Here is a 27916-nt window from a genome sequence, read left to right as displayed (position 1 = left end):
CATGAACTGAAATTAATTGTAAATTTTATGAACATTAAATCGTCCTCCAATTTTCACCTTAAAATTTTGGGGAGGCTGTGCCTCCCTTGCCTCCCCTGACGAGCCACCACTGCACAGATCAGAAGTTACAGTTAGCACATTTATAATGTTTCAAGTAAATGCTGATCTTTTGGACTTCCTAGGCAGTCCAAACTGCTAGCTTCACCATTAAAGGATTAGGATGTTGACAGAACTGACAAAACTCTGTCTTGTCTTCTGTGGGGTCTGCCATTCTTAATGATGCCCTTATGGCCTGCTGATGGAGGGACAGGACAGTAACGGCCTTGTCTTAGAGCTTAGTCAGACTCCTTATGTCATGTGAGAGAGGAAAATAGCTTTTATACTTATGTACTATGAAAGGGACTTAGGGGTGTCCCTGACCCCGAATCTTGCCGATATTCGACTGATAGCCGAATCATATGTTTGGGGGCGGTGCAAAATACATTACCAAGAGACATACTCATAGGCCCAGTTTCACAGACAGGGCTTAGACTAAGCCAGGATTAGGCCATAGTTCAATTAGGATATTTAAGTATTTTTTTATAAACATGCTTAGAGAAAAACATTACTGGGGTGCATCTTGAGACAAAACAAAGGCACTGATATATTTAAAGATCAGTCAGTGCAAGTTTATTTCAGTTGAAACAGCGAAGACTTACATTTTAGTCTAGGACTAGGCTTAAGCCTTGTTTGTGAAACCGGGGGATAGAGTCATAATTACTGACGTTAACATACAGCGAAAATGTGTAATGGACACCTCGCAGATACAAAAATAATGTTTTATGTTTTGATTAAAAGATAGTTAACATTAAACGCCAGCAAAACCCTAATAATTCAAAACATTTTTACAACAGTGCTCTCATTATAACGTTATGTAGGCTATATGACAGTTATTAATGTTTTGCATTTCTGTTTTGAGCTGCGCGCTGAAGATGACCAGTAGAAGCATTTAATAGCAGTTTTTTAATCAGTGGGATTTAATGAAGCGTATTCTATATTAGATACATGAGTTATTTATAAAACATAACGTTAATATTACGACTCACAGGCTATCTGCACAGAATGCCCCGAATGCAGAAGTGAACATGTCCGCGCGGCTCTGAATGAACTCCTTTTGTGGACACGTTCTTCACACAACAACGTGTAGAAACACGACAACCAAACTCTAAAAATTCACAGTGTTTTATGATAATAGTGTTCTCATTATAATGTTATGTCTATGACAGTCCCAGTCATAGTTATTAATATTATGCATTGTTGTTTGTACAGCTCGCGCTGCATGTTGATAATCACTGTACAATGAAGTGCTTTACTTCAGCGCGATGCATCTTATGCGAGATAAATAATACACAATAATCCGGCTGCCATGTTTTGAAATCACTTATAACCCAACTGATCGAAAAAAAATCCAGTCTTTAACTCTGCCTGTGTCAGTTTGAGTCTTGTTAAAGCTTTAAATCCCTGCCGCCAAAATGCTTCTCTGTCGGTCACGGATTATGGAAAGTGAAATTTAACTGAAATCTATAGGGTTGGTTGGATTTATTCACGCACGTTAAAATATTTATTTAAAGCTTCTTTTCAGATTCTTATTTACAGCATTATCATAATAGGCTGTATATTAACTTATTGGGAAATCAGACATTTGAGCACCCCCATATAGCCAAAATGGCATGATCCTAACACCCCGCGAATATTCGACTGTGAGATTAGGAGTCGAATCGGGCTCCTCATATCGAAGCATCGAAAGGTCGACTATTCGGGGTCACCCCTAGACTTAGCATTAGTTTTTCCAGTGCATTATCCAAACTCTGACAAAACACTATTTGTCTTCATGACAGAGCAGATATTTCAAGTAATATGCAATCAGCACATTATAATTTTTAGGGTCAAAAAGCAGATTTGGGCAAAACTTTGAATCAATTACTGGGAATTTGAATCAATTGTATACGCACATAATGGTGAATTGCACTGAATAGCAATTAAACTAAACACAACATAAAGAACAGAAATAGAAATTGATTTTTTTACCCCTTCAGTTCATAGACTGTCTGTTTGCTACCTTCGAATTAAGTTCAGTAATTTAATTTAAAACTCATTCTAAATTTAATCCTGAATAACACAATCATGGTGGACAGCATGGGTTTGGGGTGTTTCATATTGAATGAGTAATATCCACAGAGTATGTGTGACCTGAAGTCATTGTGCTCTCAACAACCACATGTGTGTGATCTCACACACTCATGTTTGATCTGATATTGAAAATGTTGTACATGTAGTTTTCAAGTACTAGGAAAAAGTATATGAAACCATTTCAGCATGAAGTCATGACCCTCCCTTGTATAAGATGACAAGCGGCGTTCCAGACGCAGAAAATCCACCTTGACAAATAGCATCATGTTTGGAGTAGTAACCAAACCGACTGCAAAAACACAAGCCAACAATTAGCTGAGTAAGAAGATAGCTGGGATTCATACGATGTCAGTCCTGTGTATGATCTCAGCTGATTCCACCCAGGATAACCACAGAAAAGGTCTTCAATTAGTGCACTTGGAGATAAATGTGTGTCAACCAGTGGTCCAGAGCCACTTAAATGTGCTGCTACTCTCCCATCTGTCCTCACAGAGGATCAAATTACCATAAGGGTGAAGTGGAAAAGTGACAGACCTCCATCCCTGAGTATCACACACAGAGATCTGAGCACTCTGATTAGCGGGTAATGCGTGTAATCAGGGAAACTCAATGCATGGATCTGACTCAAACCACAGAAGACAGTGCAGCATGTTCCCTTAATTACACAGTCAAAATTCCTTGATGCTGACTGCGGGAATGTGGGAAGAGAGATGGGGAAACCACATTTCACTGCACCAGGTGGCACCACCTTTCACTGCAGGCTTGATTTGTAATGAAGTTTTGGCATTATAGTTTAGTGGTTGGCACATATGCTCCAAACACTTTCAGCCTTAGTGCTCATGTGGGAGATGCAGATTTGAATCCAGCCTGCATTATCCTGATGCTGTTCATCTCATTTTTCCCGTCTTATCTCTAGTTTTACTGTTAGTAAATTGGAAGAAAGTCCTGTTTTCTGATGCACCACTTTTAAAAGGCTTTTTAGATTCATCTGATTAATGTATAATACAGTTTGTACAGAGCATTAGTTGAATGAAAAATAAATCCCACATTTTTATGGAAAAAAAGCAGCAGCTGTGATTGACAAAACTTTAGCATAAAGTGACATTGTAATTTTTACAGATTGCCTTTACAGTACAAAACGTATTTCATTAATTGAAAAAATGTTAATATACCAAATTACTAAAATTAGCTTTTTACATTTAGTATAACATTCATGTAACAAAAATCCCTAAAGTAAATAACAGATAAGAACAAAACTTTAAAACAGTTGTTTTGATGAAAAAAAAAAATCATCAAATGTCAGGTGTCATTTACATTTTTTCACTGTAAATTATACAATGTCTTTTTCTTTTACTTCCAAAAACTGTACATTCAACAGTATTTTACTGTAAAATTACATAAACTGTCCGGTTAATTTTGTTATAGTTTTTCACTGTATAACCAATTAACTGGTTTTTACTGTAGCATTTTTACCATATTTTACCACTAGAATTATGAGATTTTTTATTATTATTATTATTTTTTTTACAACAGCAGAACTTATTTCCAGCAAATTTGAATTTGAGGACATTTACCTGTTGTTTTTCTATTGACTGGATACACTCAGAGTCCGAAATTAGCACTTGCTAATGTGTTTTAAAAACTGACTTTGTTATTTAAATTAAATTTTACCTATTGAAACTACAATATTAATAGTTTAAATTGCAATGTACTACCTGAATTCCGGAAATGTTGGGTTTGTTAAATTTGAATAAAATGAAAACTAAAAGACTTTCAAATCACATGAGCCAATATTTGATTCATAATAGAACATAGATTACATAACAAATGTTTAAACTGAGAAAGTTTATAATTTTATACACAAAATGAGCTCATTTCAAATGATAGTTGGGACGGGGCATGTTTACCATGGTGTAGCATCTCCTCTTCTTTTCTAAACAATTTGAAGACGTCTGGGCATCGAGGTTATGGATAAAAGTGTAAAATTTCTCCATTTATTATAAATCCAAATAAACTCCAAATATTTCTTATGTTCTCTATGTTCTATTGTGAATAAATTATTGGCTCATGTGATTTGAAAGTCTTTTTCAAATTTAAAAAAACGTCCCAACATTTCCGGAATTTGGGTTGTAAGAATGACAGCATTGCATTCAATTCTCTAATATTAACTTTACCTCAATGGAAAATTCATCACAAGAAGTTTTTCTTATTTTCCCTCTTTAGTTTAGATCTTCTTTCTTTCCCAGTCCATGTCATTGTAGCGTGCAGGTTCTGTTGAAGAATGGGAAATGCATGTTGACCTAAGGGAGGGAGTCAGATGAGGTATGGTTCCAGATTCTTTGTAAACACTCTTATGAGGAGCAGCTACTCCCGTGGCCAGGAAAGATAAGAGACCAACAGCAGCAAGCACTTGTTTTAGAACAGCCTTAATCAGAGAGATTATGAGCACTAACATAGTTTAGAACTTAAACATTCTGGCTATTACAATTATGTCAGACATCATACATCAGCGAGCACCTGGGGTGAAGCCTGCACACACAGCACACAACAAGACAGATATCATGTTTTGAGGAAATTTCAAGCTTTATTGCTGCAGTATAGATGGGAATTATAGCTCTCATTTGTTCATTGTAACTACCTGTTGGCATTCCCATTGATGTCGATGGCAGTGGATGGCACATGCTGTCCCAGAAATACATGAACTAGATGCTGACATCTTTGTATTATGCTACTTTACTGATTACCGTATATTGACTGGACAGTTCACCAAATAACAAAAAAAATATTATTTAATCAGCCTCATATCATTCAAAACCTGAATGACTTTTTTCTTTATGACAAAGGTGAGAGTACAGAGCTCTGGACATGATATGCAGGGGAGGAAAAAAAATGTGTGCATGAATTAAGAATCTGTTGCCATGATTAATTTGTTCCCTCATTTTAGATTGGGAAAAACTCGAAATCATGAGCATGTTGCAATACTTCATTTTCTCATTTTAATTTAATTAAATGACAACCATGAGAGAACAAATTAATAAATTCTCAATTTGTGGCCGCATTTTTTTATTTTTTTTCACGCCATGTGCTGTGGAGTAAATAATGATTGATTTTGTTTTCAGCGAACTCTGTAAAACTTCTTCCATCAGATATGCCAAAAAAGAAAAAAAAAAAAAAAAAAAAAAAAAAAAAAAGATATGCCAAAAAAGGTATTTTTGAGATAAATATTACTATAGATAGCATTTTATATGCCCTTCATTTGTGACAAATGAATAGAAATTACATTATGTTTTATATATAAATGGAAGCAATATTAAATAATTATGACTAATTGACTGAATAAATATGACAATATTTTTACAATCCAATATGTATAACCAATTTCCAAAACAACAAGTTTGTGCTGTAGTTATGAGTTTTATGAGTTATGAGTTTGCAACTATGAGAGAGCCAAGCAAGTTATGTTTTTAATGGGAATTGAATCTGTTAAAGGTGTCATATCATGAAAAAAAAAAAATGAAAGATGGAAATTTCTGCAACTTTCTGATGGCAGTCATATGCACATTAATGGATCGGAAACTTTATAAAGTCCCTGATCATTCCAGTCTGACTTTAGCTGTTTATATGACACGTTTCATCTTCAGTTGTTTTATGAATATCACGATGTGATGGAAACTTTGCAAAGAGGCTGTTGTTGAAGAATAAGGGCAGCTAAAAACCTATATATTTGTGAGACTGTAGAAAATGCTCATGAAAATAAAATTACAATTGGCCAAAGAAAAAAAACGTGACACAAATCCATTATTAAAATACGATCATGTTAAATTATAGAACTTATAGTACTAATGCTTGCATCTATCTCTGTGTGACCTCAGCACATCTGGGCACTGTAATCAAGACTATATACATAGATGTTCTGTATAGCTTTTGATAGACAGGTACAAGAGTGCACATTCCGTAAACTTGACATGAACTTTAGCATCAGTAAGGAAGACAGAGGGTTGCTTTGACATACCTAGACCTCAGTATGCTCTGTTGGGTTTGCCCAAGAGAACTGGTCTGAGATGAGCTGTCCACAGCAGGACTTTGAGACTAATAGCTGCTGGTGTCATTCTTCCAACAGTTTACAATTCATGACATCATCCCGGTCGGCATGTGCCACGCCGAGCTGTTTAAAGAATCAATCAAACTTTCTGTCCTAAAGAATTAGACTAAGGTGCAAGAATGCAGACTAAACATGTCTTTCTCTTCGCTTTTCTTTCTTTCATCTTCGGACTCATGGACATGTCATGAGTGCTATACACTCTCTTTTACTCTAATTCATTTTCTCTGTGCATCCACTTAAAGCCACTTGTGTTTCTTTGAACTTCATTGGATTTCTGAAGGAAGATGGTTGCATTTAAAATTTGCACCAGCCATTGAAATGCCACTTTCAATTGGATGTGTTGAGCTGGCCGGGGGTTGATATGTTATCAAATGAGATGTCGAGAGCCTTTAGAGTGACAAATTTGAATGAGGCTGTTTTCCCCCTTGGGGAACCGATGAACTGAGAGGCCTCGGTTATGGATGGGATGAACTGGTCCATTGAAGGCGGAAGAATGCGGCTGTGTGACATATTAGTGCTTGGTAATTATCCATTGAAATGGATGAATAAGTCTGCTGGCAGTGGTTCAACTCCGTCATCGACAGAAAAGCCCCCTGTGAGTAAATGTTTTGCCAGACTCTAGCCACAGGAGAATAATTGAGACAATGAAGAGCTCCGCACGTTCAAATTGCCATTGTTATCTTTGGCATTTTTTTTTGTTCAGCTTCTTTATGCCTTTGTGCTGGAGTCGTCTGCAAGCTACAGATTATTTTGTAAAACTGCTACAGTTGCACTTTTATTTCTTTAAGTACGCAATTGTTTTCTTGAACATAGATGACCTTTACCATTTAAAACATTTTTAACTGAAAGAACAATATTATATATACAGTACTTTTGTCATAAGTATGATTGTAGTCTGTGGTCTGTGATGAATAAGTTGGGAGTCTAAGCAGTTAAAACCAGCAGCATGAATAAGATGTTTGTTTTCTCGCAGCATGTCCTATGTTTACATTCCAGCGAAGACTTTGGTGGGTAGATTACACAAATCAGTTATGACGTGTAAATATCCACGGTTTATGTGATTTGGCGTTCACTCAAGTTTTCAGGGAAATGCACAGTGTTCATCATGTTGGTCTTTAATGTTCTGACCTACTACACTGTAAAAATAATGTAGTGGCTCTGATTCAGTGGGAAACTAAACGTTGTGTTGCTTGTCTTCTGAATCAGTGGTTTTCAACTGGCTTTGCTTCAGGACATTTTAAATTGGATATCAAGTGTGACAAAAGTGTCCTTACGCAATCTAACATTGAGTATACTGATATTGACATCAATGCTAAAGACCCAACTATATGCAGATATTATATATTACATTTACATGTAAGAATTTTCCTAATTTTATGTTGCTTCTACCAAATAAAGATGGATTTATAAGAAATTACTTGCATTTGTTTAGACATATGGCTTCTGAAGTCAATAACTAAAGGAAATGTTTTCTCCTTCCATTTTTTTGATTGATTGATTGATTGACTGATTTATCCATCCATCCATCCATCCATCTCTCCCTCCCATCTTAATTGTTTCATTTTACATTGTTTTCCCCTGCTCTCTGTGACAGACATTCTGCATTTTATACCCCTTGTGGTCCGTAATAAAAAACCTACGGTCCAGTTTTAGACCACAGCCTACCAAAGAAAAATGGTTCTAAATTTACTATGATTATTTTTATCATGTATCATTCTAATCCAAAATGCAAGTATTTTGCTACTTATATGGTGTTGAGACAGACGCCTATATTTTAGATATGGAGGTGTGGCGTCAGATTTCAGAGAAATGTTTACTCATGCTTTAAAAGTTAAGACTGCTCGGGGTTATTCTGGGCTCTTTATCTTAGGGCGCCTACAACCAATTTAGAAACTGGGAGGAGGAGGGCTGTTATGAGGATTACTGCACTGGCTCATTGTCTCATCGTCAGTGTACTAAGAACCGTTCAGTCTTTATCTGCCAGTTAGGTTGCCATAGTAGGGGGTGAGAAAAAAGCTTGGGGGCTTTAATTGGAACCTGACCTTTGACCTCCTGTCTCCAAACACAGTTTTCTGCCAACTGTTGGGTTTTGGTTTGAGACCAGCTCTTTGTTTTTGTCTCACAATAGTTAGTTGGGTTCTGAGATGAGAAAGCTGGTCCAAGATCAGTGTAAATAGGATTCCTGTTCCAGCATAGTGCTGTCTCCTCTGATGATGCAGCTCCTCCATCAGGCCAGTCCTAGATTTCAGTTTTTGTTTTTATGAAAACAAGAGGGAGATGCTGTGAATTGCAGGCTTGTGATTTTGATGGGAGCAGAGTTTCACAATGTCACATTCCATGTGTTGTTTCACACATTTTTGGGAAGGCCGAAAAAGCTGTTACTAATATTCTTCTTTAGTGACTAGACTTTTAAACTTTTCTTAAGTGTTAAAGAGACAGATCTATCTATCTATCTATCTATCTATCTATCTATCTATCTATCTATCTATCTATCTATCTATCTATCTATCTATCTATCTATCTATCTATCTATCTATCTATCTATCTATCTATCTATCTATCTATCTAGTCTATCTTGTCTGTCTGTCTGTCAGGTTATAAAAAAACTACTATAAAAGCATGAGAACAAGCAATCCATGAGACCTGTGCACTGTTTTTAAATTCTTCTGAAGCTATATATTAGTTTAATATGAGATATGATTATTTTATATATTTATATGAACATTTATTCTCTGAAAATACCTTAACAACATGCAACATGCTCTCTTCTTGTGTTCCACAGCATGAAGAAGGATAAGTATGGAAAGACATGAGAATAAGCAAATGATGAACTCTGCTTTCTTTTATGCAAACAAATGAACAGTATATAGTCAGTGTTCATCAGGTGGATGTGTCCATGTGTTAACTAAATGTGTGTGTGTGTGTGTGTGTGTGTATGTTATTGAAGGTTCAGTGTACTGGAGGCAAGGCTACACAAACATAGTCAGAAAGCTTGTAAAATGATCCTCAAGCACTGAGAACATCCTCTTTGCTGGGGTCCTGCTACGCTTCACTTTCCTTTTCACTCTCTCTCTCTCTCTCTCTCTCTCTCACACACACACACACACGCACACACACACACGTACACACACGCATTCCTCTCCAGTCACTGTGAGGGGCAGGCTTAGAGCATGCTAGAAGCCCAGAGCAAAGTCATTTAGTCGCACGGTCACAAACAGAGGAAACATAGAGAGAGAAAGAGAGAGAGAGCATCAGGGGAGGTCTGACAACACTCCAGACTACATCTTCATGGACGCTGTCTTGCTTTCTTCATAACTGCACAGCCGCATTTCACATGCACTTCTAGCAACAGTTTCTCGAGGCTTCAGTTTTTCCCCAGAAGACCAACTTGATGTAAAGTCAGGAAGTGTCTTGTGAGCCGGTGACAGGATCAATAATGACCTCCATGCAACGGTCCAGTCCGGACGTGATCACCACGTGCCCCAGGCCATCCGTACATCTCTGCTCGTACTGATTCCACCTGACTTTGGACTGAAGGAACCGAAGGCACCCTCAGACGAACTTTGATATTTGCAACCTCACCCTCCCCTCCAGCTCCTGCCATGTGGTGGGGTTGGTTTGTGTGCCGCTGCTTGTCCCTGGCAGCACTGCTGGTGGTAGCAGACTGCGGAGGGGCTGAGCAAAGAAGAGGAGCAGAAGAAGGACTCAGAAGCTCCACGGCGAAAGCCAACAGCAGCAGCGGTCGGAAATATCACCGGATCCAACACGGACAGTGTAGCTACACTTTTATCCTTCCGGAGGGTGATGGAGGCGCTTGTCGAGACTTTAAAGCAGGCATGCCATACAATGCCAACGCACTTCAGCGGGACGCACCTCAACCTGAAGCAGACTTCTCCAACCAGAAAATCCAGCAGCTGGAGCACGTCATGGAGAACTATACGCAGTGGTTACAAAAGGTGAGTTCTATCAAGTTGCGCAAAGGATGATCCTGCAATTATCGCAATTTCTGTGTACACAATTATGTAGTAGTTGTAGTTTTTGTAAGCTGAGAGGAGCGAATGAACAGCTGTTCTTCAGTAGAGCGGCAGAGAGGAAAGATAAGTGTTTTTAAAGTCTGAAATGCAAAGTTTGATGTGTGAAAACTAAGGATATGCATATCAGAACTGTTTACGAGTCTAAATCCGATAGGGATCAGCGCTGTTCTTGACGCTGAGCACTTCAACTGTTCGGTTGTCATCTAAAACTGTTTAGACAACAGTGAAACAACTCAGATGTTTTTTCTTAACTGCGTTCTTGGCTGATGTTCAGATGCCAAATTGTAAGGACGTATTTTATCACTGCGCTATGAGTTTTGCAACAAGGCAGAGTACGAGCTTTACAATAACAGACCTGTCTTATTAGAAGCATTACGTTGGCCACTTTAGCTGTCAGAAACGTGATTTACATCAACACAGATTGCTCTGTTCAGCCGCTGTCTGCTCGCACCACACAACGTAACCGCCTGGCAGGAGAGTCTCGCTCGAGCAGCGTCTGGCTGATTTTGCAGATGTTCAGGTGGACTCCACACGTTGTGCTGATGGCGGGTTGTCAGTCACCCAGATGGTAGTTGGGCGCGCTGTCTCTTTAATGACAGGAAGTCAGGCAGACCCCCGGGAGTGCTTGAAGGAAGAGCGAGGAGGATCTATCCTTCTATTATGGGATAAGCTTTAACTGTCCTGGCAGATATCAGCACAGCTTTCTAATGGTTTCTAAAAGCATTAGCTTTTCCCCCTCCCTGTACAATCCGCCTTAGATGATGTTTTCCATAAACTTTAAGCAGCAAAGTTGATGGGAATTAAATTTATGCAGCACACACACACACACACACACACAAATTTTTGATTAAAACATATTTACTAAACTTCCAAAAATCTGAGAACAACCTAAAAAGCTGACATTTGTTTAAAATAATTATTTTATTATATGTAATATATTTTAAATTATTAAAAAGTAAATAGTAGCATTTTCCATTATTGGTCCCAGACATTTGGACTTCACTATATATAGATATTTATTTAAAAATCATTTGTTTAGATAGGTGCATGCATTTGTGTAGTAATTTTATTCGCTCCTACAGTATATAAAAGAAAAGTGCTTGATCGTTTAAAATACTACATAATTAGATTTTTATTTCACTGTAATTATTGTAGTTCAATTATAATGATTGTACCATACTGGTCAGTCACCAAGTAATTAATGATAATTGCTTCTCAAACAGAAACACCTACAGAAACAACCAAAGGGTTCTTGGCGTGGATAACTCATCTAACATTGACTTTGTCACTTTCATTAGACAAACAAACCATATTTATCTATAACGCACTCTTATTTATCAGTATTGTGATCTTGATGAGTAGTCTGAGATTAATTATTTGAATCTATCTGTTTATTTTCATAAAACATAACCTGAACTTTTAACACATATGATGGATTGCATGAAGAGTTTGGAATTAATTGTCCTTAACAATGTCATTTAGATTTCTCAAACTCAATTTTCCCTGTCTTTCTTTTTATTTTCTCTAGTGCACACTGAATGTAAATCGGTTGGTTCTATAGTGTAACCTGTTTCATGCTCGGTTCATATTTGTTGAATAGATGTGATGACTCATTGTTACGTAATCATGGAATTGGGTGGCTCTTGTCTAATTTTTAAAAACAATCTAACATGATGCTTTTAAGTAAAAGTCATGGCTGCAACATGAACATCATTCTAATTAATCTAAAGGGTTCCTTCCAAATGGTCAAATCCCACTTGCTTTTCTCAACATTTCCATTCTCGTCTTCATTTTGCAACGCCGTCCAACTTAATTATACTGATGGATATAAAACAGCTACAGATTAGTATTTGCAGACACTTGTAAGATTATTTTTTAAAGGGAAAACAAAATCTCGCTTGACTCCATTTTAGACATAGTCGGCGGAAATAATATTATGGTGCAATGGTTAAAAACAAAAGAATGAAAGAAAGAAAAATAAAAGCCTTTTACCAGGACATGCACGCCATAAAAAGACATGCTACGTTTCAGTATGTCAGAGTTCATAAAAAAGCAATTTGGCAGTTCATGCAGTCTGAATTCTACACCAGTGAGTAAGTGGCGTATCATAAAATATAGTGAAAGGGAGTATAAGCACATCTGCTAACATTAGTAATGTCACTTTTCCTCCTCACTGAGACTTTAAGCAGGAAAAAACATACTGTACCTTACTTCGATTAGATGATGTTAATAGATTTTGACAGAGAAAGGTTGTCTTGTTCAGTAGCTCAACTTAAGGAATTAAGTCATATTTTTTGTATTTGAAATGTAACAGGACGGATATCACTCGAAAGCTTGTTTTAGTGGAATAAGCTATGAGGCACAGGCCTAATTCAGGCTAATTGTGCTTAACATGAGGATGCAGTTAACATATTTCATCGGACAGAAGATGAAGTGTCCTATGCTAGTCTATCTGTCTTAATCAAGTGAGCCGTGACTGCGGAGTAATTATTAATACCACTCAAGCTGTAGGCTGATGAAAGACTGCAGATAGTGACTGGTCTGTTGTTGAAGGTGCGGAGGGGTCTGTGTGGGGTCGATATACGTTCACTGTGGAATTCTGCTGTGCCGGGGAAAGAGCGTATCCCGATAACATTCTTGTCCAGTCAAAGGTGGCTTCTGTTTTTCCAAGGATTATCCCAGAAGCAGGAATGGTCCAAAGAGGGAGACTTTTGTGGATTGACTGATCTTTTATCATTTGTTACGGGAAACGGACCACTTGAGGATGTAGCTAGCTATCCTCTGGTAATCTCAAATGCTTAAACTATCAGTTGTTTAATGAAGGGATGCTTTTAAACATGAGAGTAGGGCAAAGAAAGGTGCTATCCAGTTCCTTGGATATCTAATCACAATTTTAAGTTGATAGTTCATCATTTACTCAACCTCATGTCGTTCCAATCCCACGACTTAATTTTTTCTGTGGAACACAATGTCCTGACTGTTTGTTTTCATATAATCAAAGTGAAATGGATCCATTTTTTTAAAGAAATTAATACTTTTATTCAGCAAAGATGCATTAGATCTATGAACAGTAAGACATTTATAATGTTACAAAAGTTTCTTATTTCAAATAAATGCTGTTCTTTTGAACATTTTCTGTTAATCAAAAAATCTTGAAAATATGTATCACAGGTTTCACAAAAATGTTAAGCAACACAACTGGTTTCAACATTTATAATAAGAAGAAATGTTTCTTAAGCATTAAATCAGCATGCTAAAAATTCAGCTTTGCCATCACAGCAATAAATTACGATAAATTTATATTATAATGATATAATTATAAATATATAATTTTCAAGATGGCGCTGTTGTGTTTGGCCAACCGTCTCTCGCTCTTTCTATTTTGGATTTTGCTCAGTATTTTCTGCTTTTCTGTGATCGAATCGTGGTCCACAACCTTCGTATACGATCGACAGATGATGCTTGATATTAAGACTTCAGTTATTTCAGTTACTAACCTCTGGACTGATATAACGAGTGGCTTCCATTCGCATTACTCATCGTTCCCGATGAATATTCCGGAACATCTACGCCAACGGCCTACTGCCACTCTTCTCAAGAAACGTCGCAGAAGACGTGGTAAACGTGGAGGCATTGCTGTTCGACTAAAAGCTGGAATGGTTATTTCTACCTGCTGCTCTACACGGACTGCGTGTGATGTACCTCTCCGCTGCCGTTGGATTCGGCCGATCATCCCCAGCTCCCTCGATTCGACTACGTTGTGTCTGCTTCCTCGGAGTGCACCCTCAGTTTCTGCGTCCGCTTAACAGGGGATCTCAAAAAGAGAGCGATCAACCGCTGCTCAGGATGGCATTGCTCAATGTGCGGTCTCTGGTAAATAAGACTTTTATTTTGCATGACTATTTCATTTCACGGAGTCTGGATTTTCTGTTTATGACCGAAACATGGACAAAAGAAGGGGACTTAAGTCCTTTCTCTGAACTTGTTCCTCAAAACTGTTCATTTTTTAACACTTCGCGATCTTCTGGTCGTGGGGGAGGTTTGGCTGTTATTTTCAAAAAATCTTTCTACGGCCACATTATTCCGTGTTTTGAGGCTCAATTGTCTCTAATGGACTTGGCAAATCCAGTTCTGTGTGTTGTTATTTACCGACCCCCTCAGTTTAATAATGCTTTTCTGAGTGAGTTTGCTGATTTTTTGGGAAATGTATTAACTATGTACGATAACATTTTACTGCTTGATGATTTTAATATTCACATTTATTGTCTCGGTAAACCACTATCTAAGGATTTCTCTAATATTATGGATTCCTTTAGTTTTACCCAATGGGTGCAAAGTCCCACGCACATCAAAGGTCACATTTTGGACCTGGTATTCTCCCATGGTTTTTCCATTATTGACATGGAGATCGGAGACTCAGGCTTCTCTGATCACAAATCTCTGACTTTCACCGCTGCGCTTCCCCGTGGATCTAGTACTTCATCTGCTCCTGCCCGCTGGGTTCGATATTTTTCCCTTACGGCTTCAGAGGATTTTGCTACTGCTTATAAGGCAGTTGAGGATTTTTCAGGCACAAATTGGTCTGTAGAAAATTTTGACACTAATACTTATTTAAATCTTTTTAATAACACCTGCTTGAATATTGTTAACGATATTGCTCCTCTGAAGATTAAGCGCTCTATCAAAAAATCTGCTCCTTGGTTCAATGACTCTATTCGCTCACTTCGACGAAACTGTAGACGAGCAGAACGCAAACGGCGTAAGGACAGGCTGCAGGTGTCCTTTGACATTCTAAGGGAGTCCTTTTCAATTTTTCAGAAAGTTGTCAAGTCTGCAAAATTCTAATTTCTTTCTGGGATTATTTCTGAAAATCGCCATAGACCAAGAGTTTTATTCTCAACTATTGATGCTGTTTTAAATCCAACTGTTGATGTTTTCCCTAATTTGTCTGATTCCTTATGTGAAAACTTTGCGGCCTTTTTTGTCGAGAAGATAACAAGGTCAAGACCTCAATCATCGGCTGCTCCTCATATATCCCATGAAATAACCGGGCGCTCTTCTACTTGGAGCATGTTTAGTTCTATTTCCCTGCAAACCTGTAAAGACATTATAATTCATCTGAAACCTACGTTTTCTCCATATGACAGTATCCCATCACACTTTTTTAAGCAAATTGTCGATACTATAGGGCCTGATCTCCTGTTTTTTATCAATATGTGTCTTGAGTACTGGCACGGTCCCTGACTGCCTAAAACATGCTTCCGTAACTCCTCTTTTGAAGAAACCAAATCTTGATGTGTCTGATTTAGGTCATTTTAGACCAATCTCGAATCTCCCTTTTATCTCAAAAATCTTGGAAAAGGTTGTATTCACTCAACTACACTCTTTTCTGGATTCTAACTCATTATATGATCATTTTCAGTCTGGATTTAGAAAACTACACAGTACTGAATCTGCTTTACTGAAAGTTACTAATGACATTATGCTGGCTACAGATAACGGGAGTGCTGTTGCTCTGGTCCTTTTAGATCTCAGCTCAGCATTTTGACATGGTTGATCATTCTACTCTTATCTTCCGTCTGGAAAATGTTTTAGGCTTTCAGGGTACCATTCTGAATTGGAGCCGGTCTTTCTTAACTAATAGGACGTTCTCTGTTTTTTATGGGAAAATACACTTCCTCAATTGCTCATCTTTCTTGTGGTGTCCCGCAGGGATCTATTCTTGCACCAACATTATTCTCTCTATACTTACTGCCACTGGGTTCCATCTTTTCCAAATTTGGAGTTTCATTTCACCTACACGCTGACGATGCCCAATTATACATCCCTTTTAAACATAATGATTCAAGGTCCATAGAGGTTTTGCTAGCCTGTTTTCATGAAGTGAAAACTTGGCTTTCACAAAATTTCTTAGCCTTAAATGAGAATAAAACCGAGGTTATACTGTTTGGTCCAAGTGATTCCTATGACCTTGGTGATTTGGACCTTGGCTACTTAAACTCTTATGTTACTCCTTGTGCAAAAAATCTAGGTGTCTTGTTTGATTCAGGTCTTAAGTTTGACAAACAAATTAATTATGTGGTTAAATCCTGTTTTTATCATTTAAGACGTCTTGCAAAAGTCAAACCTGTTCTTTCTATAAAGAACTTTGAAATAGTCATCCATGCATTCGTCACCTCACGCCTCGATTACTGCAACTCTCTCTATTATGGAGTAAATCAATCATCTATCAGTCGTCTTCAAATGGTACAAAATGCTGCAGCTAGGTTGCTGACTGGCAGTAGAAAATTTGATCATATTTCACCCATTTTAACCTCTTTGCATTGGCTTCCAGTAAAACTGAGAATAGAATTTAAAATTCTTGTTTTTGTTTTTAAATCACTACATGGCTTAGCACCAACGTATCTTTCTGACATTTTAAAGTATCACAATCCTTCTAGGTCACTCAGATCAGGCAGCCTTGGATTGCTCTCTGTTTGTAGATCTAGGTTGAAACATCGAGGAGACCGAGCTTTTGCGACAGTAGGTCCTAAACTCTGGAATAGCCTACCAGTTTCAATCCGAGTGGTGTCATCGCTTTCTTTAAGTTAAAACTTAAGACTCATCTTTTTAGTGTGGGTTTTTAATTTACTATCTTAGTGTCTTTGTTTTGCTATTTGTGAGATTGTAAATTGTACCTTTATTTGATGACTATGATCTGTACAGCACTTTGCTCAACCCTGGGTTGTTTTTAAATGTGCTTTATAAATAAAAAATGAATGAATGAATGAATATATTTACTTTGAGGATATAATTTTAAATCAACAACAACAAAATTGTCATTTTGGGTGAACTATTCCCTTAAGAATAAACGTTACATAAATGTTCTATTAGAGACTATAAATGTCTTAAAGTCTGATTCTCTCTAAAGCCGATGGAATTCAGTCTGTCAGTAGGGCCTGAGGTCCATTTTGGACAAAGCTCAAGCTTATGCCGTGTCACATGTGGAAGCCGTCAGGGGACTGGAAGTGATAGATCTTCACACTCGGTGTTCAAAGAAAACTTTTTTCCGAGCTCATGTTTCTGAGGATAGTGCATCTTGCCAAGTAGCACTTTAGATTTAAAAGCACACATTCGAACCCTGGCCCTGTGAAATTCCCATTGATCTGCTTGACCCTCAGTTTGGATATTGGTGACTTGAGTGAAATGGAAAGGTTAATCCCGGCGCTCAAGAGGGTTTCCTTCACTGAGGGTATTCATGAAGACTGTGGGCCCTTACTCGGCCACACAGCATGTCTAAAAAGCCAAAGCAGGACTGAGCTATTTTAGGGGTGACTTCCTTTGTATCAGAGTTTATTTTGCTGATAGAAGCAGCCAAAAGCAACAAGCTGGGTGAAGCGGAGTAAACGTTCACTTAACTGACTAAAAAGCTCTTCCATCCTGTTTCATAGCTTTTACACACACCAGAACAGTGCCACGTTTATCTGAGCACCACAGAGAGATGTTACTGCTCCAAATGTAATACTTGTGAGAGGTGAAAGCAAAACTGGGGTCAATACGAATACAATACACTGCTGTCACCATTTCTTTAAAAAAATAAAAACTTGAAAACTAGCCTGCACTGAACATATAATTTTTTCCTAGTAATTTTTAAAATTTTTATTTTAAGATTTCTTAATATTTTATGCTACTTTTTCGAAGTAATTTGGCCCAACAGATTTCATCTGGGTCGTTAGGCTAACTCAGCAATGTCTGTTTGTTAAAGGGCAGAGAAACCCCCCAGAAATGTATACTCTAAACCCAAATGAATTGGCCACTTAATGTCTTCCTAATTTTATAAATGGACCTAACTCTCTGCCGCCTCATTGTAGGCCTCTTAATGTATTTATGAGGTCAAATTTCCATCTGTGACTTTAATGAATTGCCCTCTGGTGCACACTCGCTTTAGGATTAATGTGAATTTAATTGTCATTTTATTTATGTTAGGTGTTTTGTGCTTTTGGTTTTCCAAAAATGGCCTCAGGTTAAAAGTTAATGTGTCCTGAACAAAAATGAGAATGTTTTGTTATATCTTTTGGCATTAGTGTTGCCCTGGAGTGTTTTCTTTGGAAAATGGTGTTACTGTTGGCATTAAAAATATCCCTTTATTTTTTTATTAAAATATGGTAATTTTTGTTAAAATTGTTTAGGACAAGAAATAGACATGGACATTTTTCAAACCTGAGCTTGTTGTTTTCCACTGTATGTGCGAGCTTCTTTTATTTTTAACTTTATGTGTTCTTTTTTTTCTTTTCTCAAGTGGTTTGTTAAAGATTTTTATTCTTCTTTCCAGTATTTGACATCTAGTGTAATTAATAACATTTTGAAACAGTGCAAGCCTGCCATTGATTTTAGAGATTGTCAGATACATTTACATATTCCTTGTGCAGTCAGGATTTTTGGTTTGGCTCCTCAACTAGTTTAGAAACGTAATTTAACAGTTTGAATAATTAAGAATGCTCTGAGAAAGTGTAAATAATATGTCTATGATCCTCAAAGCAGATGAGAATTTCTTTGCTTGACTAAATGTACACATTATACAAAGTGTATCTATATATTTCCACTTCTGTTCTCTCGTTCATTACAACTAGAACTGTGTGACGCTAAAAAAACCCAAAGGAGAGAAGAAGGTCTCGGTAGGATGGGATTTCCTGCATGACCCATTATGTGCTACTTCTGAGTGGGGTCCCATTGCAGCTGTTGCTTTAGGATTGACTGTCTTCATTGGTTCTAGTTAGCTTGAGGTCTCAAGACCAATATTTCAGCTTATCCAGTGTTTAAATACATCAACTTTTCCATTAAATCAATTCAAAACATCAGATCAGTGGATGAAGAAGTGCTATGGATGACTCTTGGGCCAAACTGCAAAATTGTTGAACAAAGAGAGGCAGATAAGTAATGAGCAATAATGTAACCCTCCCTATGGGAAAAGGAAAGAAGAGTCAAGAAAGAACAGGAAATCAAAAATGTGTGTGTGTAATTGTGTGGGACAGAGTATTTGGATGAAATATATTTTCTCTTATCATTCTCACAGGTTTTTGTAACACTTGTGCTGTATCCGAGCCACAGGTCTTGCTTCTTACTAGACACATCCCTGCCAGGACTCAGGGAGTAGTTTGTTTTATCAGTTTTCTTTTCTTTTCTTTCTCATAAATATTTTTTTTATGAGCTGCACAATGAGTTGAATGCGCATATTAAGTTAACTGACACCAATTTTACATTATGATCTCCACTAAAAAGATAAATTGACCTGTAAGCTTAACCTATGTTTTCAACTGGTCTGTAACTGTAACAGCTTACAAGTGATGGTGCAAGATAGTTGCAGAAAACTCGTCTTCAAACCTTTGGGAGCTTTAAAGGGATAGTTCGCCCAAAAATGAAATTCTGTCCTTGCACACTGAGTCCAAAATTTTCGTATGCAATTTTCCGGGGGGTTTTTTCATACTTTCCTATCAAAATGATTTCTACGTATGTGAATGATTTCTACGTATGCTAAATACACCTATTGTACCTGGAAATAAAGCACTGTTTGTTTTATTTGTATATTATGTGTATTTGTAATGTGTATCTTTGTTCTTATTTTTTAATAAGAAAGATAGAATGATGACACAGATTTTTATCTTCGCCCACTTTGGCCTAAATATCTGCCATGTCTTTTTTGTTACCTTGAAAGGCTTTGTCTTTCTAGTTTGGCTGTAATGCTCAGACAACTTGTAAAACCAAAATAGTAAAACCAACATGACAAAGAATCGTGATATTTCTGAAAAAAATCGTGATATGATATTTTTCCCATATCGCCCACCCCTACTTCAATGGCACATTTGTGCCCTTTTTGAAACTTGAAAGCATTCAGTGCAAAAAGCGACTAGCAGAATTATTTACATTTATCTTTTTGTGCTTCATAGAAGAAAGTCATACAGGTTTGTAACGACATGAAGGTGATTAACTGATAACAGAATTTTCATCTTTGTTTGAAATAATCCTATACAATATACCTTTGCAGAGTAGCAGCATGTTTGCAGCCGTTTTCCATTAGAGGAGACTTTGTCGTCATGTCCTGATTTTCAATAACTGTTTTCTTAAGTTTTAACGGAGGCACAAGAAACAATCGCGTGCTTCATACCTAAGCGGCATGTGATTGGATATTATGTCTGCGTTGTGGTTTAGCGGTTTTCGGCCACAAACGATGTGACACCCACAGCCCCTCACATCCCCCGCCCCTGCGCCCCTCTGGGGTTTATCTGAACCCTGGCCAGCATCATGTTTGCCTTGTCTGGGCCCTTGTCCAGGCTTCTCACATTCCACCTCGTACCAGGGGTGTGGCTGTTAGGAAGGACTGCGTATAATTACAGAAGACGGCGATATAAGCCCCTCACCTCGTCCCTTACTCTCATCAATCTGAAAGCAACCTGAACCGGTGGTTAATAGTAACGGGTCAAAGATCGTTCCACATTATGCCATCAGAGGTGGAAAACGGCTGCAGCTTCAATAAGTAGCAACTGTGTGTAATTTACATTCAATTACCCTTGGAGGCACTTTAAAGTATTAATTGCACAGGTAAGGTCTTGACTCAGCTCACTGAGTATTTTAATCGCCTCTTGAGGCGAAAGCGATATTAGTGTTAATTTCTGCATCAAAAGGAATTACAAAGGTAACGATTTGCTTCTAAACAGGTTTTCCAAACCCTGCTGCAGCAAACATCTCTCTCAAATTCACCATTGCGCGCTAGTCAAACCATTTCATGATGTCTGTAATTCAACATAATATAAAGCTAAAAGCACAGTGGAGATAAAGGAATATTAAAAGCATAGATGTCAACCATCAGGCATTGGCAGGAAGCCACATCTTGTTCCGCACTCCTCTTAAAATGCTGAGAGAATGCATGAGGAGAGCGCATTACTGAGTGAAGAGTGTGTGTGAATGGATCTCTGGCTTGTGTCTATAAGACTGATCTTCTGCGTGTCAGTGTTTTGACACCTGTGTGTCGTTTACAGATCTATTCCTGTGCTCATCTGAGAGGTGGAATACATGCAACATGCACAGAGCCACACTAATAGCTGTTGAAGAGCATACTGGCTTGCGTGGATAGACCTGGTTTAATCGTTTTCTCTTATACGAGTTATTTATGGTTTTGTCTACCAATGCAAAAGTCTTTCTTCTACTCCCTCACACTTTCCTCCCATCACTCTATTTTTGTATTCCTTTTTTCTCTCCTCTTCCCTCCCTCTGCTCGGCCACAAAACAACTTGCACAGACACAAAAGGGGCCTCTAAATTATACAGTGTTGAATAGTGTGACAACACAATGCCACAAGTGAGGCAGCAAGTCCCCATCTGTGCCGGGCTGCCCATATAGAGTTCAGAAGGGATGTTAGAGCCTGTCATCTCTGGGCTCATTTCTGTCTTTCTATGTATGCAGTGTATATGCATGCACAATTTTATGCACTTTAACAGAGAAAAATAATAAATCATCAGACCATTGCATTGGAAACAAACTGTACTGAGGCCTTGAGACACCAAAAAAGAGAGAAAGTCCTGGGGAAAAAAGGAGGAAAGTACTATCTTTATTGGCATAGTGTATATGCATCATTAATTTTATGTTCTTTTATAATGTTTTTTTTTATGTTTTCTCCATGTTTTTTTTATTTCTTTTGAAAATTATTTATGTACTTTAGATACATTGTAAATATGTAGTAAAAATGATAGCAAAATAAATATAATTCATTCATTCATTCATTCGTTGTTATTATTGCTTTATTCAGTTATCCAATACCAATAATGCTGCATTTTATTTTATTTTATTTTACAGTCATCAAAATTATCCTTTCTGCTTAAAATAAACTCCAGCATGTTGTCTTTGTGTGATTTACTCAGATATGTCCATACTCGGATAGCTCGGATAGCTCGGACAGCAGGGGACTGTCTGTTTTTTTTTTGTTTTTTTTGTTTTTGTGATTATCTTGGTCATGTTTGGAATTACAAGCAGACAACCAAGTTCAGCATGACTTCTTTCACATTTGCCCAAATACCTTGGCAGCCATATAAAGCCTCATAGAGCTGCCAGTACATTGCGTTAAAATGCTGTATTTTCCTGATTTGCCGTGTGATAAGTTGCAGTGAGCACATACATACAGTATTTCCACAGCAAACACATCTGTTATAGGTCATAAACATCATGCCAAGCTCAACAAGGTAGATAAAGTGCCGGTCATCCGCATTGTACACAACACTGCTAGCTTGCTGTTTTGAGTTCTGCACTAGCTGTCTGTGCAATTCCCCACTGGGATGCTTCTGCTGTGTGCTTTGGAGACGTCTTTTTTTTTTTAAGTACCAGCAACGCGCCATGGCAACAGTGATGCATGCCTCACCCTTGCCCACTGTTTGGAATAAGGCAATCAGTGCCCCATGGCCAAGTTTTGATGTGAGAAACTGTTGTTCTGGCCGAGAAGTGTCCAGACTACGTGCAAATGGGCCATGCAGGATGAGAGCTTGCAGTTGTAATTCCTTCATATAGTTAAACGACATCATTGTAACTGCGGTTGACATAATATTGTCTTGAAAGCCTCCCTGGATCATTTGTGTGGTCTTTATCAAATGCACCACATTCTGAATTTTATATAGGCATGGATATCCTTGAAAGGAAATAATTCTTTGGGAAGGTTCTCCTCAAAATAGATTCTGGAATAGACACCTCTCTCCAAACATTTTTGAAATAATGTTCCTCAATGTCCCTGTGTGATTCCATACTGGGTAGAGCGTTTCCAAGGGGATTACCAGGCCATTGAAAGTCACATTCCTCCTGTGATCCATCGTGGCAAAGAAGTTCCCATGATCAGTTTTCATTTTTGGAAATCTGAGGTCTGCTCTAGGGCTGGTATAGGGCAAATCACTGCTTTCCAGTGCAGTTTGTTTGTTGTTTCCTTTGTTTTTTCGAGGGTTGGGTAAATGCTGACATTTCCTCTCCCATATGTCCAGATGCACATAATTAATCAGGGTAATTCAAGGAAATCACAGTAATTTGAAAAACCAACTTGGGCAAAAGAGATATGAGTGGGGTCTTGTAATTTGAGCATTTGAGCAAATATACAGTCACAATCTCATTTGGAAAATATTTATCCACGGTCGACGTGATTTCACATGAGAAATGCAGAGTGAACATAAATCCAGTTAATGCTGTATGGTGTTCCCTTAACAGTATGTGTATCTGTAAACTGATAAGGAGGTTTTTTTTGTTTTTGAAAGCTGTTGCAGGGTTATCAGGGTTTACACTTGTGGGCCTTTGAGGGTGTTTCTTTTACTATGGACACTTTTGACTCTGTGATTCCTTCAAAACACTTTCCTTACAGTAACTAGTTTATTTAAATTGCCTACAAACAATATCTAACAAAACAACAACAACAACAAAAAGATCAAGATCATGGCAATGTGTTTTTCCATTTACTTTAACTCATCAAATTAATTTAACAAATTTTAAGTTTTTTTTTAAGTTGTATGAGATTTAGCCTTTTTTTAAATGTTGGTTTAATATAATTTGTTTATATGACTTGTACCGCTAGTTTTATTGTACCTAAAAATATAAGGCAGCAACTGAATGTTGCTTTTTAATTTTCCTTAATGTTAACTATATATATGAAATTTAATTAGAAATTAATTTAATTTTATTAATGTATTTTTTATATATATATATATATATACACATTAAATATTTCCATACATTTAAAAATTCATAATTTGACATTTTCATAATTTATAATTGAAAGTCACAAATTTATTGAAACAAAAAATATATTTAAAAAGTAGAAAATAATTGTTTTATACCTATAATCAAAATATAAAATGATAAAATCAACCCCTTGGACATAAAAGTGCCTGTCATTGATGAAATACCTTTGTTTTGTATTTGCGCAGCATTTACAGTATATTGGTCTCTAGTATGAGTAAACACTTTATAAAGATGAAATAAGACTTGTCTAGACAGACACTAAAAATCCATTTACAGTTTATTGATAATAATAACAAGCACATGTCCTCTTCATGCTACCAAAATCAAAAAAGACAAAAGCAAAAGCAAACATTTCTCTTGGAAGCTATCTTCTCATCTCTCACTGAGTCAAAGCAAACAGCCTTTCAATCTTCTTTCTGTCCCACACGTAACTTCATGTTTTTAAGACAGGATATCGAAAATTAATTCCCTTTTGCTTTAGTTAACCTCCAGTGCATTCTCTGCTTTATTGGGTTTGGTGCACCACATCAGCGCTCTCATCAGATGGGCTCTTTTTCTGTGTTTGTGGTATTTATAGAAGAGAACGTATCAATTACAATTGCCTTTGGTGTCTGGACAGATGAAAATGAATGAGCTGAAAGAACACAGGGCTCATGCTTTCCAAAATGTGATCAATGATTAAGATATTATGGATTTATGAGTTGCTAAAGTGTTTAAAGTTGAGTCTATGTGCTAGTAGGAGATCTATCCTCCCTACAAAACCTCAGTTGGCAATGACTTTGTGCAGATAGAGTTACCAACCCTCTTGGCATCATTGTTTGTTCATGCTGTGTTTTGGTAAGCAATGTAATCTTGAATATCAATCCATTTTAATGCATTAACGTTGGATGAACTCATCTTCTGTGATCACTGCTAATATTGAGACATTTGTGGAATTTTTTGTTAGTTTTTATACTGTATACATATTTATTAGCTTTTTGTGTCTGTGTATTAATAATCTATGAATAATTATGTAATAATAATATATATGAACAATTTGTGTGTGTGTACATACAGACACATAAGGTAGGAAAAGGTGTGTTAAGACACAGAGACACGTAGTCATATTTTCCTAAACCTTATTTTGTTTCTGTAAAGTCTGATTCGCATTTTTCCTTTTTCTCTTTATTTTTAAGTTATATGTTTAGATTGTGATGTCTGCTTTGACCAGTGTTGATTTTGTTTTGATATTGTGTTTCTGTGCATCCAATTGGCATATACATTTACTTCTTTTTGGATTTCACTTAAATATTTTTCAGTTCAATACCCTCCACAGACTTTAATATAACCTCTGCATTGTTTTAAAACAATCATATTATGTTTTAGATTTCTATCTAAAGTTTCAAACCATATCTGACACAGAAATTAGTAGCCTACTTGCGTAACAATCAAAGGTTTCCACAATCATGCATTAAAATGAGAGCTTTTTTATTGGAATTGAAATATCAAGCCTGGCTGGAGCTCTGCTACGAGGGACCCCAAATATCTCAGGGATTTGTAATAGAAAACAAGTCCAGCTGGGAATATGCCAGTTCTCAAAATGTTATGTTTTACTGCCGCTGACAAACTGAAATTACAACATGGCTGACTGTGCCATGGCACCCGGGCACTGCTTTAAATTGTTTGGGAGATGCTTGGTTTAGATTTACATTGCGTATATAAACTGTAGCCTTCGAAATATCCAGATAAAAATAATTTAGTGAAATGAACACAGTTGAATATAGATCCATTTGCCATCTGTGGCAAATTGATTGGTTTGTTCTCATTGGTTGATGGTGGTCACACTTTCCAATGATGAACCAAGTTTAGAATCGTTCCTTAGCTATGCAAACTGTCCATATACACAGCTCCATATTAAAGGGCTGTTGTTGTTGCAAACTCATATGCCTTTTTTTCATATAACACTGAAGGAAAGTTTTAAAGAATGTTCAAGCTGCTTTTTCATACAGTGAATGTGATTTGGGGCAGGCCTGTTAGACTCTAAAAAGACGACAAACGTACCTTAAAAGCATTATACAAGTGCTCCATGCCACTCATGCACAATATTTGAAGTCTTTTTCTGTTCATTTGATATCTTTGTGTGAGAAACAGACTGAAATTTAACACACTATTCACAAAAAAAAATCTATGGTCCCCATTCACTTTCATTGTAAATGAATGTGGAAAATTTGGCATTGATAAGATTTTTATTTAATTGTTTTTCAAAGAAGTCTCTTACTCAACCAAAAACCGTATTTATTTGTAATATTAATAAATATTATTATTGTTATCTAAAATAACAGTTTTCTAATGTAATATATTTTAAGATGTAATTTATTGCTGTTTATTTATCCTTCAGAAATCATTTTAATATGTTGATTTAGTGCTCATTGGTTTGTTGGAATCATATCTTGTTATAATCAGTATTTAAAACAGTTGAATGGTTTTGTGGGGGGTTTTCAGGATTATTTGATGAATAGAAAGTTAAAAAAACAGCATTTGTTTGCAAAAGGAATATTTAGTAACATTGTACATGTCTTAACTGTCACTTTTGATCACTTTTTTAATCCTTGTTGAATAAAAATTCAAGGTTAAAAAAACCTCCAAACTTTTAAACAGTAGAGTACAGTATCTCAATATTTACAGTAGGTGTCTTCTGGCTCTTTGAGCTTTAGAAAATCATATTGAATTGCAAGGAGCAAGAATGTGGTTTTCACATTGTGAGAGAGAGCAGGCTATATATTTCACTGTGAATGTTTCACATGGTGTGCTTGAGTATGTTTGTGTGTGTGGGAGAGAGCGAGAGAGTTCCTTGAAGGAGTGCTTGTGATTGAGTGAGAGTCTGTAAACTACTGGGAATTGGGGTTGTAAAGGTCAACTGTGTGCCCGGCTTTAGCTATTACAGCACATCTGTCTAACACTCAACTGCATTATATAACTCGCTGCTTCACAAGATCATATAGACCCTGCACAAAACAAAACCTGTGTGGTTTGGTGAAGAAACAATCTTGCATGATGTGATGCAAGTCATGTCCAAGAGCACAAACTGTCAATAAACGTCTTCACTGAGTAAATTCTAGCTTTGCAATAACTTGGTCTTATATAGCAATCTGAGTGTGCTGCTAATTTAACCCTAATTACAGATACAGTAGTAATAGATGCTAATTTGCACAAGCAGCAATTACTCTTCCCAGTAGCCACAAGCGTCAGAGGGTCTTGCTTTACCACTCAGAACTAGACAGTAGATGAACTAGGTTCAGCCTAGGGTTTTCCCTGAGAGACCTCACTTGACCAGGTTGAGCTTCACTTCCAAGTGCTGTGATGCATCACACTTTACCTTGCCATATCAGCGGACAGTATTGTGTATTTTAAAAAATCGGTCGATATTGGATATTTAAGTATGCGTGCACATATCCCTTGTTATTATATTTGAAACAACTTTCTAATGTTCATTTATACTGAACTGAATACTGTGAATTGACTTGCAAAACAGTATTTACAGACAATGTATACACTACTGTTTAAAAGTTGTTTTAAGTTTTAAGAAATAATACTTTTATTCAGAAGGATTGCATTAAGTTGATCAGAAGTGGCAGTATATACATTTATAATGTTATTTTAAATGAATGCTGTTCTTTTTAAGTTTCTATTCAAAAAAGAATCACGGGGGAAATAAATTATGGTTGCCACAAAAAAATATTATGCAACACAAGTGTTTACAGCATTGATAATAATAGTAAATGTTTCTAGAGCACTGATTTCTGAAAGATTATGTGACACTGAAGACTGGAGTAATGATGCCAATAATTCAGCTTTGCCATCACAGGAATATATTATAGCGTAATTGCAAATA

At 36.9% G+C, this 27916-nt stretch overlaps 1 protein-coding gene across 2 annotated transcripts in view; it reads left to right on the top strand.

Annotated features, from left to right (window-relative positions):
- Positions 1-9414: 9414 nt before the first annotated feature.
- Positions 9415-27916, top strand: part of LOC306885739 (angiopoietin-1-like) — a 55722-nt gene continuing 37220 nt past the window's right edge. For both annotated transcript variants that reach the window (XR_013785571.1, XM_079442479.1), the window contains exon 1: positions 9415-10227. Coding sequence is in view for 1 of the 2 variants with exons in the window: in XM_079442479.1 (XP_079298605.1) it covers positions 9874-10227 (354 nt within the window). In the remaining variant the exon portion in view is untranslated. The remainder of the gene's footprint in view (positions 10228-27916) is intronic.

Source organism: Barbus barbus (assembly GCF_936440315.1).
Source record: "Barbus barbus genome assembly, chromosome: 19".
Lineage (NCBI taxonomy): Eukaryota > Metazoa > Chordata > Actinopteri > Cypriniformes > Cyprinidae > Barbus > Barbus barbus.
The sequence above is the reverse complement of the archived record's forward strand: the minus strand, read 5'-3'. Positions and strand labels throughout refer to the sequence as shown.